General features: G+C 39.2%; 1 protein-coding gene and 1 non-coding gene across 2 annotated transcripts in view; both read right to left on the reverse strand.

Moving 5' to 3' along the window:
* Mroh9 (maestro heat-like repeat family member 9) overlaps positions 1 to 26,260 on the reverse strand; it is a 61,369-nt gene that overhangs the window by 29,705 nt on the left and 5,404 nt on the right. Inside the window, exons 3-13 of the mRNA NM_030071.1 lie at positions 25,474 to 25,520; positions 22,284 to 22,363; positions 21,539 to 21,674; positions 20,662 to 20,748; positions 17,912 to 18,016; positions 11,983 to 12,118; positions 8,423 to 8,544; positions 6,611 to 6,760; positions 4,013 to 4,167; positions 2,753 to 2,918; positions 1,548 to 1,693 (exon numbers count right to left, since the gene is read on the reverse strand). Coding sequence (NP_084347.1) covers positions 1,548 to 1,693; positions 2,753 to 2,918; positions 4,013 to 4,167; positions 6,611 to 6,760; positions 8,423 to 8,544; positions 11,983 to 12,118; positions 17,912 to 18,016; positions 20,662 to 20,748; positions 21,539 to 21,674; positions 22,284 to 22,363; positions 25,474 to 25,520 — 1,330 coding nt within the window. The remainder of the gene's footprint in view (positions 1 to 1,547; positions 1,694 to 2,752; positions 2,919 to 4,012; positions 4,168 to 6,610; positions 6,761 to 8,422; positions 8,545 to 11,982; positions 12,119 to 17,911; positions 18,017 to 20,661; positions 20,749 to 21,538; positions 21,675 to 22,283; positions 22,364 to 25,473; positions 25,521 to 26,260) is intronic.
* Positions 812 to 945, reverse strand: Gm22671. Its single transcript, XR_003949293.1, has one exon. It is a non-coding gene; the product is annotated as a small nucleolar RNA SNORA17 (small nucleolar RNA).

Consider the following 26,260-nt stretch of genomic DNA (forward strand, 5'->3'; position numbering starts at 1 on the left):
GGAATCCAAGACTTGCTGTGGTGGGAGAACTGGGTTCTGATGGTGCCACATAATCTTGGGTTCTGTTGGTAAGATTCTTATGCTGCCGTTCACCATATGGTTATCTCTGGTGTTAGATATTCTTGCTGTCTCTGGCTGGAGCTTGTTCCTCTTGTGGGTCTGTAAGCCTATGCCAGCACTCCTGGAAGACCAGCTGTCTCCTGGCAAAAACTTGTGTACAGAGGGTTCTAGAATAGCCCAAGCTCTGGGTGCAGACTTGAAGGATCCTGTCCCAGCTGCTCCACTGATCTTGAGCCCCCTGTGCTGCTGACAAGCCCCACTTCACACTGTTATTCGAGAGAAAGTGGCTGTCTCACCTCTGATCCCAGGAGTAAAAACACTCCTGGGACAACAGGTCTCTCCTGGTGGGACCTGTGCATACTGGTCTGTGGAACAGCCTCAGCTCACAGGTGCAGATCTTTTTTCAACTTTTTATAGGTTCTTTGCGAATCTCACATCATGTGCCTAACCCCTCATCTTTACCTCCCTCCTTCCCCATGTCTTTACAAGCTCCCAAACCCAACAGGTCTGTGCAGTGACAGACTGGTGGTCATCTCAGGATAGCTGTCTGGGGCCCATGGCATTTCAGGCTCATTCCTCACCTGGGCCTACCCTGGTGGCAAGGGCTCACTCTTGGGCTCACTCACACCTGGTACTTGCAGTCTTAGACAAAGTTCTTCTAGCCTCCAGCTAGCTCTCTGACCTGAGAACTGGGCCCACACAATGAGGGACAGACATGTTGTTGGTTGTCTCGGGCTTCCTATTTTCAGAGAATGTTAGGCAACTAAGCTATCAGGTATTCACAGGTCAGAACACATTGAGCATAGACACAGCCTCTCTCTTCTGTGCCACCTACTGACTCACAGAAGACACATCAGTCACACCCGTGACACCTCTAGAGGCAGGATTACATATTTTAAATGAGACTGATTGTGCTCTGTTTAACATAGATGTTCATACCAGACATGGTGAATTGCTGACAATTATACTGAGACTTTCCTATCAAGGCAGGAAAACTCTCTTGTCCAAAAGGAAATTGTGAACCTTGACGTGAAACAGAGGACTGATGTCCTACTGCCCCCACCCCACGTCATATCCATATCAAATTGTGAGATAGCTTCCAGTTTACTGTGACTATTTGCACACACTGCTTGTTGTTTGCATTTACGCTAACTCTGAGAGGTTCCTATTAGGGATTCTCTGAATGGCAGAGCTTAACTGTATGTAGCTGCTGCTGCTTGTCACTGATATGACCACAGGGGCAATGGGAATGAACAGTATTCTGTGTGATTCACTTTTTCTATGTGGTTCACATATGAAGGGGAGAGACTAGTGAACACTCATAGCCTCAGGAGGATTACTCTTCTGAAGACACACTACCCTTCAAGGAGAGAAGACAGAAATAAATCAGAACAGAATCTCCCACTGGCTTATAGCTAGTCCCATATAAACCCAAGGGAGTGTCTGGATGCCTATCGCCCACTGAATCAGAACTCGCATTCTCTTACAGAGGTCTGTTCCGTGCCGTATTTTTTAAATGATGACTACAGTAGGAGAGTTGAAGCAAGAGGGCCATCAGGAACTCAGGGAATAACTTGACCACCACTTTCTCATAAGAAGTCACAGGTAGAAATGTGCACAGGGCCTGAGATGCCTAGAAGGAAAGGAAAGTGGAGTTAAAGTAGGCAATTGTCTCCCTCCAATGATTGTCAGTCATACAGAGGGCTAGAATGGCTGCAAGCCTTCCCAGTCTCCTTCAGCATGCATGTGTATTCACTCAACCACACTCACTAAATTTGTTGTAAAGCAGAAACTGAGCCAAGCTTTCTTGGTAATGAGATTCCAAGGCACTGGGAATGGTTCCCTTCCAGCTGTCAGATTTGTGGAAAGAAACCCAGTTCTCAATGAGGGCATATAGCCCAAGGTTCACTTCCTATGTGGCCATGAGGAATAGTCTTACTAGTAAGAAAAGTCTTTGTTAGGCTTGTTAAAAAGCAAGGAAAGTGATACAGTCAATAAGAGATGCAGCAAGTCATCCCTGAATCTCTTGACTCCTGTGTAGTGACCCCCATAATCCCCACTATCATCCATACACACATCCATACACACCTCATATTAATAAAAAACAGCATCCCTTTTCACGACATTTCTCTCAGTTGTCTCTCAGGCTTGATGATGTTGGTCCATGGGAGAAACATGATGGACACAGGTGATATCAACTCCGTATGTGACTAGTGAAGACTTAGCTGGTGGCTATCTCTTTATAGTCACATACAATTTTGCCATTGGGTAGCTCCTTCTGATTCTTGGACTTCTTGCTATACAAGTCACACTTCCATTAGGACGGGATTTTGCTCTGCTCTCTGCCTTTCCAAGATGCATATAAGTATTTTCCTGCATCAGCCCAGGATTCTGATTTTAAGTCCTTTCAATATGGAGGAGTGCCATGTCCAACTTACCTTAAATTATCACTGTCACCTTCTTTCCCCAACATGTACAGCTATATATTTCCTATGATATCAAATGTACATATTTGTTCTTCGTCTCTATATCTTAACAGAATGCATACTCTGATTAATGAATATGTATTCGATGCATGCATGCATGCATGCATGATCAGAAGGGGCTGGGTCAAGGAGGAGGGTCTTAATCTGTGCTGATAGTGTCATGATCAGGAAGACAACAGAATAGAAACGCTCATGGTGTCACTTACCGCCACAGGCATCATGTTGGTGGCATCGAGGGAGAAACGTCTTTTTTCTCCCAGTGTTTCCTCTATTTCTCCAGGCTTTCCTTTTAGTATCAACAAGATTGTCTTCAGCACTTCAGATGCAACACTTGACTCCATACTTGCTGCTTGCCACAGCAGTAGCAGAGTTCTGCAAACACAAGGTGTCTAGAATCATGTTTACCATTTGCAATTCTAAGTTTGTTACAGACAGCAGAAGGGTGGTGAAACCTTGATCTCCGCCAGCATATGAGCTGTAGAAATAGAACCATATGATTTTTCTAATCTTTCCTAATGCACCTGTTAGAGTTGAAGTGACTCATAGACTCAGGGTAACAAGGTTTTGTTGTTTAATATTTCTTGTGGTCCTAGGTCATGAATTTCAGATGACCATTGATGGGCATGAGTTTCAGATAAGCATTAATGAATAGAAAATTCTCAGTTGGTTTCAGTAATTTTAAAAAAAGATTAATTTTATTTTTGTGTGCATGCATGCAAGTGGGTGCCTATGAAAGGCAGAAGAGGGCCTTGAATTCCCTGGATCCAGAGTTGGTTGTAAGTCACCCAACATATGAGTACTGGGAATTTAACTCTGGCTCTCTGTAAGAGCAGTACTTACTTAACCACTGAGCCATTTCTCTGGCCCTTATTTTGGAGCTTATGTCTGCTCTTTATAAATAAGAAAAACCCGGGCTGGTGAGATGGCTCAGTGCTTAAGAACACTGACTGCTCTTCCAGAGGGTCTGAATTCAATTTGCAGCAACATGGTGGCTCACCAGCATCTATAAAGGGATCTGATGCCCTCTTCTGGCATGCAGGTGTACACGCAGACAGAGCACTTGTACATTAAAACAAAATTCATAAATAAATAAGAAAAACTTGTATGTTTGAGGGTTTTCTCAAGAAAAAAAAAGTTGACAATGGACAAAAAATACATTCTCTTTTTGAAAAAAAAGTTTGGGTGAGATTTGTAACAATCACAATTTAACCCCTTCTCCCAATAGTGGCATTAATACAGTCTTGAGGTCCTACTGTGTGTTAAGCATTGCACAAAGTAACATGTAACATATGATCATATTTAAAACATGTACAGACAACCTAGATGATGTAAAAATAAATTTCTTTTCAGAAAAAGAAATTGGGCCTGACTAGACAAGAGGACCAAGCTTGGGCCACATGACTGAGGAGTTTGTGGGCCGTTTGTGGACCAGTATGTGCAGCGGGACAGCCTGGGGGAGGCCTTACTTGTCTGCAGGGACTGGGAACTCCATGAGCTGAAAGATGACCTTCTTCGGGGAAGCACGTGTTAACACGCTGATAACGTGCAGCATGACACTCTTCATCATGGGGGAAGGATTCCCACAGAGCTGCTCATAAATGTCTTCCACAATTTTAGACACCTGGAAGAAGAATTTCCTCCATCAACAGAGATGTCAAGTTCCTTGTGCACTTTTAAAAGGGGCCATTTCTCTGTTACAGGAATTCAGCCTTTACTGGAATGACCAATATAGCAATTAGCATACCAAAAAGCAGTAACAGAAAGTATACTTACATGAATGCAATGAAATACTTATTAATGGTCAGGAATAAAGTCATGTAAGAGCAGGAGATCTGGACAAAAAGCTCTACAAGGGTAACCTGGTTGAGGTGATAAGTTGCTGAGTTCCATTTTGGATCAGTTTCTGATCGGTTACTGATTTGTTGTAGTAGAAGGTAGTTTCCCATCTCCAGTTTTCTGTTTGACCCCTGTTCCTGCCTCCAGTGATATGCTATGACGTCTCCTAGGAGGCTCTCTGGGGGGCTCTTTCCTATTGTGTTGGTTAAGGAGATGACCATGAACCTCCCATTTCCCCTCAAGTTATGTTCGGCCTGTGGCATGAATGCTCTTGCCCATAGCAGCAATGAGAACTCTCTACGAGGTAAACTTCGCCCTGCCTGCTTTCTGTGTCTGAATGGCTTCCCTTTGCCTCTCTTCTCTTGTGTGCACAGTTGTGTCAGGAGAGGGAACTGTGAGTCCTGTATGTCTATCACCATCAAGACTGTGATATGGGTCTCTGACCCAAGGATCTGGGTGGGGACTCTTAGCCAGAAGGTCCTCTCACTCTTGTCTAAATTTAGCTTGGATTTGTCAGCTTGAAGTTGTTAGTCTTTCAGGCTGAATTTTGTAATTCGAGCCCCAACAGTAGCACGGAGCACAGAAAATCCTTGTAATAGGTGAGGCTTGCATGGTTTTTGTGGCCCCAGTTAAATGTAATGTTTACAGTGTTCTGGGTGTATAGGATGATGTTTGAGAAGCTCAATGGGAAAAGAAGCTGAATATGAGAGAGATCAAACCACTCAGCTGGAAAAATGAAACAGAAGGAAAGAAAAAAAAAAGGCATTATGGTCTAAGTATGTCTCCCAAATGTCATGTTAGAAACTCAGCTCTCCAATGCAACTCTGTGTGTGTGTGTGTGTGTGTGTGTGTGTGTGTGTGTGTGTGTGTGTGTGTGTGTGTGTTTGCCTGTGTAGATGAATGTGGAAGCCAGAGATTGATGTCATAAACACCATTTCTTTACCTTATGTGTTCGATTTAGGATGTGTTTGAGCCTAAAGTTTGCTCTTTGGGCTAAGCCAAGGAGCCCCAAGAATCCATCCGCCTCAGTCCACCAGTACTAGAGTTACAGACACACTCCACTGCGCCATGCTTTTACATGGGTTCTAGATATCAGACTCACGTCTCCATGATCTCTCAGCGAAAATTTTACCCATAGAGTCTTTCACCAGCCTCAGATATGAAGCCTTTAAGAGATGATTAGGTCCTGATGGTGGGGGTCACTGCTCATGAGTAGTTAGTATATTAGTTGTCCCTATGAGTAGGCTTATTATTGTGGGGGTAAGTTTGTGATAAGAGAATGAGTTTAGCCCCTTCTTTGTTTTGCAGTGTTCTCTTGCAAGTATTCTGCCACAAGACGATACAGCAAGGAGGCCCTTGCTAGATACAAGCCTTGGGCTTCCCATAATTAAGCATTGTAGGAAATGAACATTTACTGTAAACTATCCATTCATTCTAAAGGCATTCTGTTAAAGTGATACCATGGCAACCTATTAATTCTTTTCAGTCTTTCCTTATTTGTCAGTGCATTGAAGGCAGTAAATATTAATAAGATATGTGAATGATAAGATGTGAATTAAAAGCAGCTGTGTTAGTTTTGTGTAACTCCTGGTAAAACTGACATACATAATATTCATGTATGAACTACACAATACACATTTCATTATTTTGTTTATTCTGCATTTAACTTTATTCTTCTATTCACAATTCTGCCATATACAGTGTATATATGGTCAAAATATGCTGGTAATAAAAATAAGTTTTCTTTTCACTTAGACATCTAATAATAGCAAATGAAAATAACATAAGGAATTGAGAGAGGGAAGCCATAAAGTAAATGCAATAGCTAATGAAACCTCCTATTTTTGAACTTTGAATGAGACATCGTTCTGTACTTCGTGTTCTGTTGGGTTGTACAGATTCCATAGCCAGTGCAACTTCAAGCTGAGAGTCCTTGAAAATGTTTCTTAAATGCTACATGGGAGATTTCAATTACAGAGGTATTTTTACTAATGTATTTCTCTTTTAAAAAGCCAACAAAGTAAACATGGCAGAATGTTCTAATTTAACATGATTGGTAAGTGAATATTCATAGGAACAGTCTCTACAATTTTCCCCATTTGAAATGTTTCACAACTGCCTCTTCTGATTAAAGTGACTCAGGGAATAAGAGCAAGGGGCAGGGAGGTAAAGAAACAGACTTTTGAGAGCACGCTCTGTTCTTCTTAGCTCTCTGCCAGGCACGTTACCCTGGTGATCTTCTGGGCATGAAACTCCAAAGTCAGCTTCAGTAAGGATGCCGCCTCAATTGCCATTTTGTTGTTAGGAGAAGAGAGTTTTTTCAGGAGAGTCCACACAAAGTCAGTCAGCAATTGGGGCAGTAATATTTGCCCCACACTCTGAAACCAAAAGAATGTTTGTGACTACCAGTGTAAGCAAGACAACAAATCTTAGACACTTTAGGGGATGCTCTGGACAAGGCAGGAGCACAAAATGAACTATGGAAGCTGTTTTCTCTACTAAAAAAATTATTTTAAAAAGTGTGTTTGTGGTAGTGTTAGTGCAATGATGATGGAAGTTCCAGGTACTATTAGGCAAAACTTATCCTCTGCTTTTAAGACAATTTTGGTGTCCAACTATTACGATGAACATATTCAACTTGGTGAGAAACAAAGGTGGTTCAGAGGAGATACTGGGAGATACTAGAGGAGCTAGGATGAAAGGATACATTTTCTTTTCAGAGAGAGAGAGACACAGAGAGAGAGAGAGACAGAGACAGAGACAGAGACAAGGACAGAGACAGAGAGAGAAATACCTCTACAGAATCCCACCATGGACTGGGGTGGTTAGTAGGAAGTCCCACCCCTAGCTGATGCACTATTGACATCTGATAGCCACTAGGAGAAGAATAGTTGGATAGTTGGTTCTATTGCCTGACATTGCACTGGAAGGGAGAGTGGGTAGATGAAGGATGGTTTGCTTGCAAATTTATATAGATTCGTAGTTTCCTTATGGAAACAGACATGTTCATAATCAGTCTCATGAGGTTATGTGCGGAGGAAACCCCCTTGTCTTTGCAAAGGGCACCACTGGGTGCATGGATATGGCAAAGACCTTTGTGTCCTTTGAGCATATTTATCATTTAAGTGCATTGCTTTGTCATGTCCCTAGCCTTGCACAATTCTAACCCTGTCAGTCACGGGAAGAGAAGCACTGCTCTCTCTATAGGGTTTGGAAGGAGCAATGCCTTCAGTCTGCTCACCCTCGGAGAGAAGCTAGTCTGAGGGTTCTCTCCAGAACATATGCTGAGCTGTTGGCTCAGTATGTATGTCTGAAAAGGCATTCACTTCTCAGGCCAGCCTGGCCCCAGTGCTGGGGAGCCTCACAAGCCTCTAGGTAAGAGGTGTGAACTGTGAACAATGAAAGAGTATGTAGAATTCTAGAGCTTAATGGTTTCTCTAGATTAGAATAGGGTAAAAATTATCTGATTAATGCTAAGGCTTGACAGCACATCCTGTAAACAGGGTTTTTTTTCCCCCTTTTCACCTTGAGAACAGGATATCTGTATGCAACTCAAGCTGGCCTTGAACTTGCTAGCCTTGAACTGACTGCTGGAAATATAGGCATGTATAAGTATGTGAAGGCCTTTATGTAAAACTTCATAGGTCTTTTAGAAAAATAAAAATTAACTTACAATGCCATTTTGTTATTCGTGGGAGGTGTGTGGAATTGTCATATTTTAGAAAAGACTTGATTGTTGACTCCATTAATTTTGTCAAAAATTTGAAAGTTACTCACATATAGAAGTATAACTAAGAAACATCTATTAATTTACACTTTATAACAAGTAGTATAGTTTAAATTGCTATATTTGAGGATAGGGAAACATTGGCATAAAATGTTGGGAACCACATGTGTGAGTTATCTAGTCATTTGTCTTTCGGAATTAAGAAAAGGAAACTTCCTTATTGAAAACATCAACTTTGAGGAAATAAATTACTAAAAGCAATGCTACATTTTAACAAACTACATAGAATGAAGCAGAGCTGGATCGAGGGTACCTGGGCAATTTTGGTTTTCTCTCCTTGAGTCATCTTGGCTAGTGACTCAACACCAGACGTCATAACCTTGATGTTGCTTCCTTCCTCACTCGGCTTAGAAGATCTGAATTTTACAACATTGGCTGTGTTTTAAAAAGGGGGGAAAAGAATATAAACTTTTCATTTCACTACTGATGTCACAGAAGATGCTGGTACTTCCAGTTTCCTACCCAGTTCCGGATGCCTACTGTCCTCCGGCTACTCAACACTGTGCTCACAGTCAATTCTCATAAAAGCTTAAGGGGGCATGAATCCAGAGCTTATAAAGCTCTTAAGCCATGTTTTACACTGGCAAGTCAAGGTTTCTCTCTTCTTGTCTTCATGATCACCCCAAAAGAATCTGCCATTCCTTCCTCCATATATTATATACATATATATACATATTATATATATATATATATATATATATATATATATATGTATGTATGTATGTATGTATATATATGTATGTATATATATATATGTGTATATATATATATATATATATATATATATATATATATATATATATTCTGATTTCTGGTACCTTTTATTTCATTCTTATCTTTGTTGATTCCCTTTTTCTGTTTGCCTTGGCTTTATTTATTCTTTTTCTAGATGAAGGCTACTCAGGACTGAGACTTTTTCTCCATCCCAAGACAGGAATGTCAGCCTATAAATTTTTCCTCAATACTCCTTTTCAGCATGCCACACATTTTGACACATTAGATTTTCATTTTCATTCCATTCAAAACGCATTTCCTGTGTCTTTCGTATTTGGTCTGCGGGTTATTTGGTAGCACATTATTCTGCTTTCAAATGCTTTGGGCTTCCATGTACTTGTTATTTTGATTTCTAATTTGGGACCATTTTGTCAGAAAATAATTTCGCCTCCTCCTGCCTCTCCTCCTCCTCCTTTTTAGCTTAAAATAGGGTCTATTTCATGTTTCAGTTTTCTGTTGCTGGTGCAGGTTTTAGTAAATGTCAGCTAAGTTATGATGGTTCAGGTCTATATCCATAATGGTTTTCTGTGTGCTTACAACCTGCTGAATGAAGGCTGTTGAAGTCTCTGAATGTAATGGTGAAACTGTCTGTTTATTCTACACTTCTATTTGTGGTAAACTTATTTCTATTTTTATGATAGAACATTTATGTTTTCTTTTCAGGACCCAAGTGTTCAGAACTATTATATCTGCAAACCATTCCATTACTTCATCATTACAAAATAGCGTTCTCCTCCAGAAACAGTTTTTTTTTGCTCTGAAATAAGTCTTTTAATATTAACATAACACATAATTGATTTTCTTTTGATTATTATTAGTATGTTTTATTTTTCTTTTAAATAATTATTTGTGTTTTCCTATTTAAACAAGTTTCTTGTGGACAGTATACAGTTGGGTCTTGCATTTTGTCTAATCCAACAATCTCTGCCTTTTATTCAGGGATAGTTCGAACATTTTTATTTATTATATTGGAGTTAATTGGAGTTTTTTGTCTTTCTTACCTAGTTTCTTTATACTTTCCTTTTTATGGACTTTATTTGGATTAAAGATATCTTGTGAATTGACTTTATCTCCATGTTAGTTAGTTGTATATAACTCCATACATTATCTTAGTTGTTGTGTTAAGTTTTATATGGTATATTTTAACATAACATAGTTTACTTCCATGGTATTTTTCTTGATTTTGTGCCTAGTAGAAAATCTTTAAAAGTATTACTATGCTTATCCCCTTCAAACTTTAATTTATTTTATCGTGTTCACTTTGCTTTTATATTATTTTTATTTTTGTCATAAATAATTGGGTATCACTCAAAGAGATTTAAAATAAGAGAAAAATTAATTTTGTGTTATGCTATCTATTTATATAGTTTCAATTTCTAGTAGTTCATTCCTTTAGTTAGAGAAAAATCTAAACTTCCACACCATGGGTTGGTTTTCTTGAGGAATTTCCTATAACACTTTTTGCAATGCAGATCTGCTGATAAAGAACATTTGCATATCTAAAAGATATCGTTATTGAATTTGTTTTTGAAAGGCATTTTTTTGGTTAAAGAACAATAAGATGATAATTTTTCTTTCTCTATTTCATTGGCTCAGACTTTCATTGTTTCTAGTGAGAAATCTATTACAGGTAAATAATTCTAGTTTCTAATTTAAGACTTTCAAATCCTTATCTCTAGTGATAAATAATTTAACCAAGATGTCTCTTTATTGTGTTTTCTTTATATTTTTGTACTTTATTAATTTAGGGGTTATATAAGTTGTAACTATTATAGAATTCAAAAATTTAATCATTATGCATTGTTTAGTCTTTTTTTCAGCACGTAACCATTGATAAGTACTATTGCAGTAAGTCAGACCATTTTTTCCCTGCAGTCTCTATTTGCTGTTAAATCTTGCCCAAATGTTTTTTATTTCAGATAGTGTGTTGTCCTCTAAAAGTTCAGTATGCGTTCATGGATTCCTCCCTTCCTCTCTTTTTTCCCCATATTCTTCTTCCTCTCCTTTCTTCTTATTTGGTTTATGCAACCCAGCATGCATCAAACCCATGATCCTCCTGCCTCAGCCTTCTGAGTAATGGGACATTATATATCTTTTCAGAATGTTTGCAATAATTGTTTTTAATATCCCTGTCTACTAGTTACATTATCTCTTGGATTTTTTAAAATAAGTTTTGGCTGTTTTTTATTCTCATAGTGGGTTGTAGTTTACTCTTTCTTTTCAATATATATATTTATTATATATATGTATATCTGTGTATATTCTTATTTGTTTTTCCTTAAAGACAGGATCTGACTGCATAGTCCAGTCTGGTTTTGAATTCAAAATCCTCTTCCATATGCTTCCTGGGGTCTAAGATTACAGATGTACACTATTGCACCTGGATGGACTGTACTTTTATTGCTTGTCAGACATTTTTAAATTTGCTTTGTTGAATGCTGGGGTGTTTTTATTCTTAGAGGCCATCTTTAGATTTACTTTGGTGAACAATTAAAGTATTTGGAACTAGTTCCCCCCAATTAGCTTGTGTTTTAAAATCTTAAATAACAAATAACATTATCTAAGGATAGTTTTTCCTTCCTAATAAGACAAAACCTTCCCACATTACTTGTGAGTCGTTAGATTTCAGATACTGCTTATAGTTGTGTGGGCACTCAATATGGCCTCTGACAGCTCCTTGAGTCTTTGTCTATAGTAACAATGAGGACAGAAACATGCCTCTTCTAAGAGCTTCATTTGCAAAATTTCTCCTTCCCCCTTTTTCCTGACACTACCTGTCCTTCTTATCACTGTTATTCAACAGTAACCAAAGAAGTGTAGCTATATCTTGAAGCTGTAAAGATCTTGAAATACCAACTATTTAATTACAAAATTTCCTTGACAATAGTTAAGTAATTTTTAAATCCATATTTTAGAAAATAAAGTCACAGATCTTGGAGTAGGATGTACAAATAAATCATAGACATAGAGGTTTCATTAAAAATGCAAATAATTAGAACAAGTTCTTAATAGGAGAAAAAGATGGAGATCTGTTCTTACAATTCTGACACAAGGCGATGTAGAGGACGTAATTCATCCCTGCCATTGCTTGTTGTATGATTTCTGGGTCATTATGGGAACAGAAGAGGGAGAGCTCTGCAGCCAGGAGACCTAAACACGGAGCATCGATACTCCGCTAATTGGAGAACAAAGGGCAAAGTGAATTAGCTTTGTGTAATCAACGGTACAAGTTTGCACTGGATCCTCTAAAGTAGGAGAAGAACACTCACCAGCCTTTCTCAACCTGTGAGTCGCTACCACTTTGACTAACCTCTAGCTCCAAAAATATTCACATTACAGTTCATAACAGCAGTCAAAATCACAGTTATGAAGTAGCAATGAAAATAATTTTGTGGTTGGAGGTCCCCACAACATGAGTTACTGTGTTAATTATGGGTTGCAGTGTTAGAAACCACTGACTTCAAGCCTGTATACAGACCCTGGCTCTGCTGATGAGCCTCCTTCCTGTCTTGTGGAATGAAAGTAAGCAAACAAGAGAGAACATGGGCAGAAGTTCCTAGAAAATTACTTGAAGTAATAGTAATTCAACCTTACTTTTTATTTCCTAATCCAGGTAGCAAGAGTGGGTAGCAAAGCCCTCTGTGGAGAAACGAGACACCAATAAACTAGAGACCTGCGGGGATCTCCTGCTGGTGTGCAGCTCAGGACTGAAGCTTTGAAGATTTTTCAAACTACTGTAAAACTTCGGTTTTCCTGTGCAAAACACTGTAAATGACTCTAGGTGTGAACTGTGAAACTATTTTCTTCCTAGAATTGGCTGGCTCTTACCAGAGAAATTAATTGTTTAAACCCCACAAGAACAAAACCCTCTCTTCCGGAAGTCCTGAGTTCAATTCCCAGCAACCACATGGTGGCTCACAGCCGTCCGAAACGAGATCTGATGCCCTCTTCTGGTGTGTCTGAAGAGTGACGATGTACTCACATACACATAGTAAATGAATAAATCTTTTTTAAAAAAAGGAACAAAACCCTCAAAGGATGTGCATCCGATTTCCAAGCAACTGTCACAGTTTATGCATCTCTCCCCATACTTTTTTTTCCATTTTTTTTATTAGGTATTTAGCGCATTTACATTTCCAATGCTATACCAAAAGTCCCTCATACCCACCCACCCCCACTCCCCCTTTTTGGCCCTGGCATTCCCCTGTACTGGGGCATATAAAGTTTGCATGTCCAATGGGCCTCTCTTTCCAGTGATGGCCGACTAGGCCATCTTTTGATACATATGCAGCTAGAGTCAAGAGCTCCGGGGTACTGGTTAGTTCATAATGTTGTTCCACCTATAGGGTTGCAGATCCCTTTAGCTCCTTGGCTACTTTCTCTAGCTCCTCCATTGGGAGCCCTGTGATCCATCCATTAGCTGACTGTGAGCATCCACTTCTGTGTTTGCTAGGCCCCGGCATAGTCTCACAAGAGACAGCTACATCTGGGTCCTTTCGATAAAATCTTGCTAGTGTATGCGATGGTGTCAGCGTTTGGATGCTGATTATGTGGTGGATCCCTGGATATGGCAGTCTCTACATGGTCCATCTTTTCGTCTCAGCTCCAAACTTTGTCTCTGTAACTCCTTCCATGGGTGTTTTGTTCCCAATTCTAAGGAGGGGCATAGTGTCCACACTTCAGTCTTCATTTTTCTTGAGTTTCATGTGTTTAGCAAATTGTATCTTATATCTTGGGTATCCTAGGTTTTGGGCTAATATCCACTTATCAGTGAGTACATATTGTGTGAGTTCCTTTGTGAATGTGTTACCTCACTCAGGATGATGCCCTCCAGGTCCATCCATTTGGCTAGGAATTTCATAAATTCATTCTTTTTAATAGCTGAGTAGTACTCCATTGTGTAGATGTACCACATTTTCTGTATCCATTCCTCTGTTGAGGGGCATCTGGGTTCTTTCCAGCTTCTGGCTATTATAAATAAGGCTGCTATGAACATAGTGGAGCATGTGTCCTTCTTATCGGTTGGGACATCTTCTGGATATATGCCCAGGAGAGGTATTGTTGGATCCTCCGGTAGTACTATGTCCAATTTTCTGAGGAACTGCCAGACTGATTTGCAGAGTACAAGCCTGCAATCCCACCAACAATGGAGGAGTGTTCCTCTTTCTCCACATCCTTGACAGCATCTGCTGTCACCTGAATTTTTGATCTTAGACATTCTGACTGGTGTGAGGTGGAATCTCAGGGTTGTTTTGATTTGCATTTCCCTGATGATTAAGGATGTTGAACATTTTTTCAGGTGCTTCTCTGCCATTCGGTATTCCTCAGGTGAGAATTCTTTGTTCAGTTCTGAGCCCCATTTTTTAATGGGGTTATTTGATTTTCTGAAGTCCACCTTCTTGAGTTCTTTATATATGTTGGATATTAGTCCCCTATCTGATTTAGGATAGGTAAAGATCCTTTCCCAATCTGTTGGTGGTCTTTTTGTCTTATTGATGGTGTCTTTTGCCTTGCAGAAACTTTGGAGTTTCATTAGGTCCCATTTGTCAATTCTCGATCTTACAGCACAAGCCATGCTGTTCTGTTCAGGAATTTTTCCTCTGTGCCCATATCTTCAAGGCTTTTCCCCACTTTCTCCTCTATAAGTTTCAGTGTCTCTGGTTTTATGTGAAGTTCCTTCATCCACTTAGATTTGACCTTAGTACAAGGAGATAAGTATGGATCGATTCGCATTCTTCTACATGATAACAACTAGTTGTGCCAGCACCAATTGTTGAAAATGCTGTCTTTCTTCCACTGGATGGTTTTAGCTCCCTTGTCAAAGATCAAGTGACCATAGGTGTGTGGGTTCATTTCTGGGTCTTCAATTCTATTCCATTGGTCTACTTGTCTGTCTCTATACCAGTACCATGCAGTTTTTATCACAATTGCTCTGTAGTAAAGCTTTAGGTCAGGCATGGTGATTCCACCAGAGGTTCTTTTATCCTTGAGAAGAGTTTTTGCTATACTAGGTTTTTTGTTATTCCAGATGAATTTGCAAATTGCTCTTTCTAATTTGTTGAAGAATTGAGTTGGAATTTTGATGGGGATTGCATTGAATCTGTAGATTGCTTTTGGCAAGATAGCCATTTTTACAATGTTGATCCTGCCAATCCATGAGCATGGGAGATCTTTCCATCTTCTGAGATCTTCTTTAATTTCTTTCTTCAGAGACTTGAAGTTTTAATTGAATATTTAGACTTTTGTCTTGAATAACATATCTGACTTGACTCAATGCAACTACAGAAGTAGGTAGAGAGATAAACGGAGATGTATTTTTTTGGTGAAGACATGAATATCCTTTATTACACTGTGAATAGTTTTTTAAAGGATAAACTGTTTCATCAACCTTTGTCTTGCAGAGCTGGTAAGATATTCCTTGCTACTAAGATGAGGGGCTATTAGCCTAGATAGGTGGTTTTGGTGTATTGGTCATTCATCACTTTCTATTTAGTCTGCCGTTGAGAAGTTCAGCAGGGAAACCCCTTCATCAATTACCGTATTTCTGTGTATACGCACAGTGGACTAAAGAGCATACTGCCATCTTGTGAGGGCACTGGCAAGAAGGAAGGTAAACGAGGGCAGTTTGCCAGCAGGAACTCAAAACCCTCATCCCATTTTTAAGAAAGAGAAGTTTATGCCAGCTTATGGCTCCAGAGAGATAAAAATCCATGATGGTAGCTTTATAGAGAGGACTGAATCAGGAGAGACAGAGGCCCACAAAGGACAAACTCAGTGAGCTGAACTTTGGGTTCCCTTTAACTTCAATCAGCCTTTAAGCTGAGAGCTGAGCTTCAATCCCATGAGAACATTACCAACCACGGGTGTCTAGTTTTTATACTCAGACCCTTGATAACAGAAACTGCTGGATAAATATATCTGTTGTCTCAAACTGCTAATATTAAATTTGTTATGTAGTTCATGGACAATATCCAGAACGGGACAATGTGTTAGACATCAATAAATAAAAAATCCACAAGACCTAGCCCAATTTCTTTCTTTGACTTTTTTCTGACTGATCATTGCCTGAGCAGTCTCTGCTCCATTTGAACTCCAAGGGGACCTGTTCTTCTCATTGGCCATTTTGCACACTGGTGTCTTATCTTCTGCTCTCTCTTTTTTGTTCTTTTAGGAGGGTGGTAGCAATGCATTCACCTTTCAATGTGCCAAAGGAGCAAAGACAGGAGCAATGTTTCTATCAATGGCACAATATAACAATCCTAGCTGATCTAGGAAGACATGTTTCTGTATGCAGAAATATGCTCCATTTAATTGAATGAGTAGTTATTTGTGGAGTGTAGGATAGTCTCTACATCATCATGTGAGGGGAATCGCCATTTAAAAAAGTATTTTAGTAACAGAGAAGGTTCATTAACAGTCCAAGAGCTTCTGAAACTCGGAATGACGGAGACAAGGATCTGTGTAGTTTTCTTAAAATGTAATCAGAGGGCAGAACTAATATTCTTTGTGTTAGATACTGAGATAGACGTAGCAGACCTGTAGGAAGCCTGAGATTTAATTTATTATCAGTAGTTTGGATCATGTAGTTATATACATATAATATGATTTATTTTTTTTTACTGACTTAATCATTTTTCTGTGATATTATTTTTAAAACAAGGCTGACTTAATGAAGTTTATGCCCTCATGATCAAGATAAGCAGCTCCAGAGCTAGCAAAGCTCTGAAAAGTGCTAATGGTCTGCCACCTTGTGGCCTGAGTAACCACTGCAAACCACTGCAGTGCTAGCTAGGTATTATTAGTTGGTAAATAGAACTATGTGGATTTTCTCAACGTGTTGAAATTAACAATGTGTGACTTTGGATTCACCCCTGAATGTATGAGATTATGTTTTTCACACCTGAAGTGTCCTGTGGACAAAGAAACATGTCCTAGGCTACAGTAAGAGGAGAAAAGGGACTGGACATGTAAGACAAAACTCCAAATGTCTGACCTGCTCCCTGGGTGTGACTTAGTGAACTATACCAACATATTCAGAGAGAAGTGCATGATTAGACAGAGAGCAGATAAGTGGTTGGCATCAAATAATTGCTGGGTGATTGGCAGATATTAGGAGTTGCAGAGAAAATATATTAGAGATGAACTATTCTTAATGTTAAGCCTCATTTAAGTAATTCAATGAATGGTTAGTGGGGCACACTTGAAAGTTACTTGGAGGATTAATTGGAAAAGCAACTCTTGATGTAAGCATCCATGGGAGGGAAATGTTTACAGTGTAAGGTTTCTGAGAAGGAGAGCAATGATGTATTCAAAGCAGGAGGAAGTGATACACACTTTGAGAAGAGTTTCAATGTAGTCGTGCCTCTCATGCACAGAGGGCAACCCGGTACAGATTATCCAGGCATCCCTACGTATTGCACAGGAAACCTCTTTCCCAAATTATTGTGTGCCTTAAATATGCTTACAACAAACTGCCCAGGGTCAGACTCCAGAAATTTGAACCAACCTTGGGTACTGAGTCGTGTTGAGTGCACTGAGTCGTCTTTTTGCCCCATGAGGATTGTTACTCTGTAAGCCATAGCATTTGCTGAGAGCCCTCACAATTGTATGCATTTAAAACAAAATATAAAATATTTTAAAAGACAGGAGATAAGGTAAGAATGAAATATCTGTGATATTACAAATAACACTGGGTTAGCAGAGGAGAGTCTATTTAGTCAGTAAAAGTCTGTGTTTTGACATGCCCATTGGATGTGTGTAAAATAGAATACAGTTCAGTCAATCACTGGAAAAAGCACTGCTCTCATTGATTCATGTCCATGGAGGCTGTGGACTCTTTTTATATAACCCTACCTCCCAGTCCATTAGTACTAAGCCAGATTCAGTAATCTCAAGATCTAAGACCTGGCAGGCAGCTCTCTAGATAGACAGTCTTGAGTCAGCAGCATTACTGAAGTCAGTGACTTACATATTTCTTGACCCTCTTGGATGCAAAGATTAATACCCTGGTGATAACCATCATTGCTCGCTCTTGCTGGTACTGACTGTCCTCACTCATCCAAGTGGCCATTTCCTGTTAGAAACACAGCAGCTGTTTTAGAACCACAGTAATTCCACTTCTGAAAGGCTCCTCTATGTAGTTTCCAACTTTACCAAGGCAGGAAACATTATCTACTGATTAATCCATACTTGATCTCATTTTATCTAAAATTGCAGCAAACCCCAACCTTTCAATGACTGCACAACTTCTACTGTTATACTTATACATTTATGTTTTATTAAATTCATTCAACAGTTACTGATATTCACTATAATATAAACTTCTGGGTATCATTAAATGTTTTGTATAAGACGATGATGTTATGTTACCTCTTGTTTAAGTTCATATTTTCACTTTGAAAAGCATGGGATTTGTATTTCGCCTTTAAGAGAGAACTAAAATTGTATCTGATTCAGAAATGTCAACTTACCCAAGAATTATTCTGCCTCTTGTTTTATATATTCTGGAGATAGCACCGTGAGGCCTGCGTACCCATAGAACTGCCACCATGATAGAGGAAACTGCTGATTTCTAGCTTACACCTTCCAAGTCATGGGGGGAGCTACACCTGGACCTGCTTGAGTCACAGCCAGGACAGTAGAAGTGTGGATTGCTGGCGTTCTCAGCAGAGTGTCCACGTGCTGCAGATGAGCTAACACTGTGGTCCTTTGAGTACCTCTCCAGAAACCATGTCTCTGAGGACCTAGCTTGCCTCAAAAATCTGTGAAATGACTTCAGGACACTTCTCCCATTGTCCACTTGATGGACAGGATGACTTCAGGACACTTCTCCCAGTGTCCACTTGATGGGCAGGACCTGGTTTTCTTATGTGCAGACTGATCTGCTGAGTAAGCGAGACTGATCTCCAGTTCATTAGCATTTCATCTCAAGCACTTGCTGTTGTCCTCTCAGGTCCAGGGTGAGAGTTATCCACATATTTGCACTGTACAACACTAGTAATTCAAAGTTTGACATTTACATTTTGTTTCCCTTCTCTCATTTTACTATAACTGACCAAAAGAAGCAGTGTAGGGAAATGGACACTTTGCAACTTAGAAGCTTCTTCTGGATAACCTAGTTCCAAGATGGAAACAGACAAGATAGAGTTACTGACATCTTAACTTCTTCTTCCAGAAGAGGATCTCACATTCAAGTTCTGCCTTTCCTGAAGTTCTAAAACACGGGCACATTTCCTCCAAGTCTCAGTAGATGTCTAAGGAGATTACCCTTTATGTTAGACTCCAGCACCTGGTTCCTCTTTTCTGAGACTTTATCCATGTGGCCTTTGTTTACATTTTTCTACCTGTGTCCTGTCTGAGGTCAGAGTAGCAGCTCATAAGAAGATTTAGATTTAGGCTTCTGCTGTAGCTCATTTTCTGGCTCCCACAATGGCTACTAAACTTCTATTCATAGCCCGCGTCTGCAGATTCACTCATCTTCATTACCTACTTTCCCAACTGACTTCGTATAATTATGTACTGTTGTAAGAACAGTCTTATTTTTGGTACCAATTTTCTATCTAAGTTCATTTCAAGTTATTGCAGAATATCTGAGACAAGGTGATTTAAAAATAAAGTGTTCTTAGATATTCTTCTAATTCTTGAGGCTATGAGGTAGTTCAGGGTCAAAGAGTCCTTCTTGTCACACCTCCAATTGTAGAAAGCAGAAGAGGGAAGAGAATAAAGGAGAAAGAGAAGGAAGCAGGCAAGACCCTGCTTTTATCCAGAACTTAGTCTCATGATAATGGTATTAATTGCTGAGGGAATACTTCTCATCATCCATCCAACTCTTAAAGCTGTCAACACTGTTGTGTTGGAGAACTGAGAGTCTGATCTATGAATGTTGATGGACACAGTAAAGCATAGGAAGTGGTATACATGAAGATAAGCTGTACATGGATATGTGTGCTGGTTCCTGTTAAATGCTAATTTGCATAACCTCAAATCACCTAGGAAAGGGACCCAATTGAGAAATTTCCTAAGCCTCTAGCTGTGTTAACAGGGAGCTGATCTGATTGATGAGTGATACGGGAAGATCTAATCCATTGTGATTACATCATTTCCTGGGCAATTTGTCCTGAGCTATGTAAATGAAGAGAGCTAGCTGAACACAAGCATCCTTAGCAAGCAGGACATCAGGGTATATTTCTCTTTTCTCTTGTCTGCAGATATGGTGTGAGCATCTGTCCGAGTTCCTGCCAGCATGACTACCTTGCAATTATGAATCATAACCTTCAATTATAAGCCAAGTAAACCCCTTCCTATCCTAAGATGCTTTTGGTTCAGGTGTTTAACACAGCAACAGAAATCAAGCTATGACAGAGTCCTTAGCTTCAGCAGTGGTCAACATAACACAAACAGGCATCATCACAGAATTGCCATTGTTGTATAGACTAGAAGGGAGCTTACACCAATACTGTTCTTTACTGCCCCCCACCCCATAATTTCTGCAGAAGACTTAGCTTCTCAGTTGAAGTCTATTGGCCATCAATACGACCCCATGAAACGTATTTTTTAAACAAAGGAAGTGGTTAACTCTGTAATTTCACATCATTGGAAATCTAGAAAAGAATTCCAACATTCCAGTACTAGATGAAGAGACAAATATGCCCAACCAGAAATAAGCAGAATGTTCTAAACTGTTTATGTTTGTAATGAAACCATTTGTTTTGCTTTTACCTTTAAGATTTGTATCTTGTAGAAGTCTTTAGACACTAAAATAAGAAGAGTGTCTTCAAATATGTTGAAAATATTTTGGTATAAATTCTGAAATACAAAACAGAAATGTGTAATCAGCCATATATATATATATATATATATATATATATATATATATATATATGTATGTATTTAAGTGTCCTAAGTTTCTTACTGTAAACTGAGTGTGAGAAAGGTGAGGGGCAGGTGGCTCTGCTGCTAAGACCTCACTCACTAGCATCATCTATCATTTTTCTTTTTTTTTTCCCTTGGTTTTTCAAGACAGGGTTTCTCTGTATAGCCCTGGCTCTCCTGGAACTCACTTTGTAGACCAGGCTGGCTTGGAACTCAGAAATCCACCTGCCTCTGCCTCCAGGGTGCTGGGATTAAAGGCATGCACCACCACACCCGGCTAGCATCTTCTATCATTCACTAGCATCTTCCATCACTCATTAGCATCTTACACCAGTTGCAGCTCCAGATTATGGCTCTCATGCATGATGTAGTAATGTAGACAAGACAACACAGAAACCACATATGTTTCTGATTTAGGATGCTTCTTACCTGCATTTTTCTGTCTGCCCTTTTCCCTGCTTTCAGTAGTTCCCAACAAACACCTTTCTCTTCCTAAACCAATTAACTCTAACTGTCTTCACTCATGTGTTTCTATAGGCCTTGTGCTATCTGTTAAATCCAGTGACTATAGTCATGAAGATTTCAGGGATATGGATAAGTGAGAGAAACTATTACATGTTAGAACAATGAAGATATAGACATATTCTAAGCACAGAGGTGCACTATGCTGATTACTGCAGTGTATGCCAAGACCTTGCCATTAGTAAAGGAAGAAAGAGCCTACCTCCAGGTCCTCAGTGTCCTCAGAGGTCCGTCCCATTGCTTTCACTGTGCTAAGACTTGGCATGGAAAATACCTTTCTGAAAGATAGCTCTATTATCTGCAATTGTGATTCAAACTGCACCAGAGGATCTACAAAACTGACAAGAGAAAGGAATAGAAAAACCCAGTCAGTGACAACCCAACCTGATTGGAGTTTTCTTAGAATGAAAATGCTAAGCATGAGATACAGTTTGGGACTTTATATGGTTCCTAAGTTTCAATAGTCTCTTAATAACGATGCTTTAAGTACAAAACGATGCTAAAGTACAAAATAAAAGAATTAAGTTCTTTGAAAATGTGGTATGCAGTTGTTTAGAAATCAAAATATGTTTCCCTAGAAATGCAGTTATAGTCTGAGTACATTCCTAGACAAATCTACAGATCCACAGTGTGTCTCAGGTGATTGGGCAGTGTTCCTACCACATTTCTCTAGCCAATGGTACTATGTTTTACACATGTCAATATTTCTGGTTTTAGTAAGCATCTTCAACTGGATTACCAAAGAAACATGACCACCATTGGCCAAAAATTATCTGATTATCCATGCAATCCAGAAACTCTAAGAGAGACCCTAAGAGAGAAACTATGCTTGCTGAAATAGACTGAATGAGTTGTGAATAATTAACTCCTTGCGATTATGTTTTAAATCTATACCTTTTGCAAGATTATTTAGTCAGCGAAACCAGGAAACATTATAGCTTACATACCTGGAGTTCATGGCCAAGATTATGGATTGTTCACTTAACAGACCTGAGTATGTATCCAATAGGATTTCGGCTTTAAACTCCTAAGGACCACAGGGGAAAAAAAAAAACTCAAAGGAATCAATAATTACAGCTCAGTGATATTCACAACACCATGTGATGATTCCCCCAAAACAGAGACTAAAGGAAGAATTTTTTAAAAATGGATTGTAGTAGCAGAGCTCATAAGATTAAAACTAGAAGTTCTGTGATTCAACCACAGTGTTTGTGGCTTTTTCCAACCAGCCATTGTGCTTTTGGAGCATTTCAGACTAAAGCTGTCTGGATGTCCTTACCGGGTGTGTGTCTATATACCACTAAAAAGCTGAGTGCAATCTGTAAGTGTGGACTAGAGCAATTTCAACCTAGGGAAATGCCAGCAGAGCAACTGAAGTCAAGTCTTCTCACAGAACAGCTAAATTCACACTAAAGAATGAGGATCAAGTGCCACTTAATGCACAGCTATCAGACATAGCCATGTAGCTGCCATATGTGACAATTAAAGAGCTCTCAATAGGAATAGGTAATGCTTCCCCTCCAAAAATGGTAAACTTGTCCCCAAGTAGCCAAATCAATGCAGAGAAAGAAGAATGGGGGTATCACACGTTGGAATGTTATGAGAGGGAGGTCTGAAAACAAACTCAAATATTAATGAAGTGCAAGGGCGGTGTCAGGGATAATTTTACCCAGAGATGGTACCCTGGTATGGTACCAAGAACATAAAATGGCTGAAGAATGGAGTCCTCAATAAGTGGTATATGATGTTGGACCCTTGTCTTGTGATGTATACAAAAATTAAATCATAATCCACTAAAGACTTAAATGTAATATGAAAAGTTCAAAACTCTTGGGGGGAAAAGTAAGGAAAAGGGTCCCCCCAAATTGGCCCTGACATTGAATTTTTGGTTGTGGCATTAAGATTTAAAAAAAAAACAAGCCTGAAAACAAGTCAAATTTTAATTAGAACAAAAAGTGTCTTTATTAGAATTAGAGAACCTCCCTATTTAAGGCAGGATCCGAGAAAGGGATGTTACCCTCCAGACCTAGCAGTCCATCTCAGGCACAGCACATGGGATACTCTCTAGCCCCCTTCTCGAGAGATCACTCAGACTGAATGATACAGAGAAGCCATTGTTCTTTCTCTAAAATACTCTTTCTTTCTCTTACAGTACCAAGTATGATTTCTATTTAACCTTTAAGGAATGATTCTTGGTGATGTGTATTGTTAACATGCCACAAACTTCAGCCTTCCCTACATGATAGCTGTCTCCTTACTGAGTCTTTCAATTTCAAAAATTTACCTACCCCGCTTGGTTATTAATGGTATGGATGACTCCCAGAAAACAACGTCTTCCAGACAAAAGTGGATGGATGTACATATGAACTCACAGAAACTATAGTAGCAAGCACAAGACCTGCACAGGTTCAAGCTAGATGGGGTCCCAGCAGGAGTCATTTGTAGTTGATAACTATTGGCAAAGGAAAAATCAGTTTTCCTCAATGGAGCATCATTAAGTGTGTCAATCACACTCTAGAGCAGACCCCATGCTCAGGAGTAGTTGGCTAACATAAACAAGCACCACCATTTTTCTAGTGTGTTTTCCTTTCATTTTGGTGTATTTTTATCTTTTTGGTTTTTTGCTTTGATATTCATTTTTGTGGGTTTTCTTTATGTGAGAGAGAGAGAGAGAGAGAGAGAGGGAGAGAAAGAGAGAGAGAGAGAACATAAATTTGGACAGGTAGGGAGAGTTAGGGGAGGGGAAACCAACAATATATTGCATGAAAAACTTTAAGTAAAAAAAAATCATCATCATTGTTAATTCTGAGTCCTTTTTATGTAAAATCTTTAACATCACAATTTATTTATTCATTCAATAACTTTCCTCAGAACCCAGGGCAGGCAAGTGTTTTGTTTTTAGTGCCAATAGCTAGGCTACCAACTCTACTACAAGACTTGGAGTTTGCATACTGGCTCTGTCACTTAAATAATTATGTCACCACAGGCAAGTCACCTCCTGCCAACATTTGCTTCTTTTCAAAATGGGAATAGCAGTAGCACTTCCCCTAGAGGATAGTTATGATGACTGGAATGATTATATTATTCCTTTTAAGCACTCAGAGATGCTCAGTAATATGCCATGAGTGTTAAATATTAGCTGGAGTTTTTATTTGAACAGGGAAGTTTGCTCTGTTTCTCTGTCTGTTTGTAGGTGTCTCCTTCTCCCTGTCCCCCCTCCCCTTCTCTCTCTCTCTCTCTCTCTCTCTCTCTCTCTCTCTCTCTCTCTCTCTCTCTCTCTCTCTCTCTCTCATTGTAGCTCTAGAAATGATTTTTTCTTCCTTCCTCCAGCCCTTCCTTTCTGGCTCTCTTCTTTCTATCTTTCTTTTTCCATTCACAACAAGATGTCTTATATCTTATCTCTCTCCCATTGTACCATAGTAAAACTATGTAGAAATGTTTTAATAACTATTCTGACCTACTCCTGAAAGCTTACACATTTTATTGTGGTGCTATTTTTTGTACCAATGTTTACTTAAATTAAATATTGATAGTAAAATGGAGATAGGATTTGTTAAAAGTTCAATATTTCAATCCATGTCCTTTTTAACTGATAGATGAATAACTACTGAAAACAAAGGGTATTTTACACACTTAGAAGAGTAGAAAAGTAAAAAAGAAAATTACTTCTCTGACCTCTAGTAGTGAAGGCCAAGAAAAGCCGGGGGGAGGGGGAAGGGGATCATGGAAGATAAGTAGAAAAAGAGATGCAAAGCAGAATGGCTTCTCAACAGAGAAATGATGTTGTCTCGTGCAGAGCTGAGGGAGAGGGGCTGCAGTTTGGTGGTTTCCATGGTAATGGTATCAGAGTACTGAGGAACCATCAGGGCGTGGCAGGGGATGGGGTGGATGGAGAATCAGTAGGATTGGTGTGGATCCTTTTTAACTTGGTGCTGAAGGCCATTTCCAAATGAATGAGATCATAATGCTATAGGAGAGAATAAGGTAAAACCTGGGTTCCCACTAGGTTGCCCTTGCTCTTTGTTATCCACACAAGTTAAGTTTTAATTTTAATCTGCAAGAAGACTGTGAGTGTAATGATCCCCCTTGAGGAGATTCCGGATGCATTAATGAATGCCCTTTTAGAATATCACATACCACATGGTACCAAGTCACAGAGGACTGCAGAGTCTGGAGGCGGGTCACTAGGGAGGAAGAGGAAAAAGAATATGTAAAGAACAATGGAAATAATTCTCTTGTTACTGTAGTTAGACCTTACCTCTAAAATTCAAGTTGTAATGACTTAGATGGTAAAACAACAACAACAACACCACACACACACACACACACACACACACACACATCCATTGTGTATATCCAAGAGCAACACTTAACAGAAAGTAGCAAACACTAGGCCTTCTCATGAAAGAGCAATGTGCCAAAATTGAGTGGCATTTATTCTAAGCAGAGTGTGTTTTGGAACCTATGATCCAATCTATGATTCAAATCTCAGCATTAATTTTTAATAAAAAGAAAATGTGCATAATAATTTTTGTCGTAAAATTTCCTGATAAGGAGTCAATGCTTGTTAACTCTCCAGAATATAACTGATAATATTGTGAATGGAAAAAGTTTTCTGTGACAATATCATCCATCCAGTAGAATCAGAAAATTTAATATGTATATGTATTAAAGTTTTCCACTTTTACTTTTTGCATATGACAAGAGAAAATTTGTGTTATTTCTATTCTTATGGAATTTATGCAAAAATATTTATCATAATATATAGTGTAAGAGCTGTGAATGTCTTACTGGGAAACAAAAACAGATCCCCTGCCTTTGTCTCTTTGTCTCTATCTCTGTCTCTGTCTCTCTCTTTGCCCCTCTCCTCCCCCTCTCCCCCTAGCCCCCTCTCCCTCTCTTCATCCCCCTTCTTCCCCCTTCT

This window comes from Mus musculus, chromosome 1, assembly GCF_000001635.26.
Source record: "Mus musculus strain C57BL/6J chromosome 1, GRCm38.p6 C57BL/6J".
In the NCBI taxonomy this organism is placed as follows: Eukaryota; Metazoa; Chordata; class Mammalia; order Rodentia; family Muridae; genus Mus; species Mus musculus.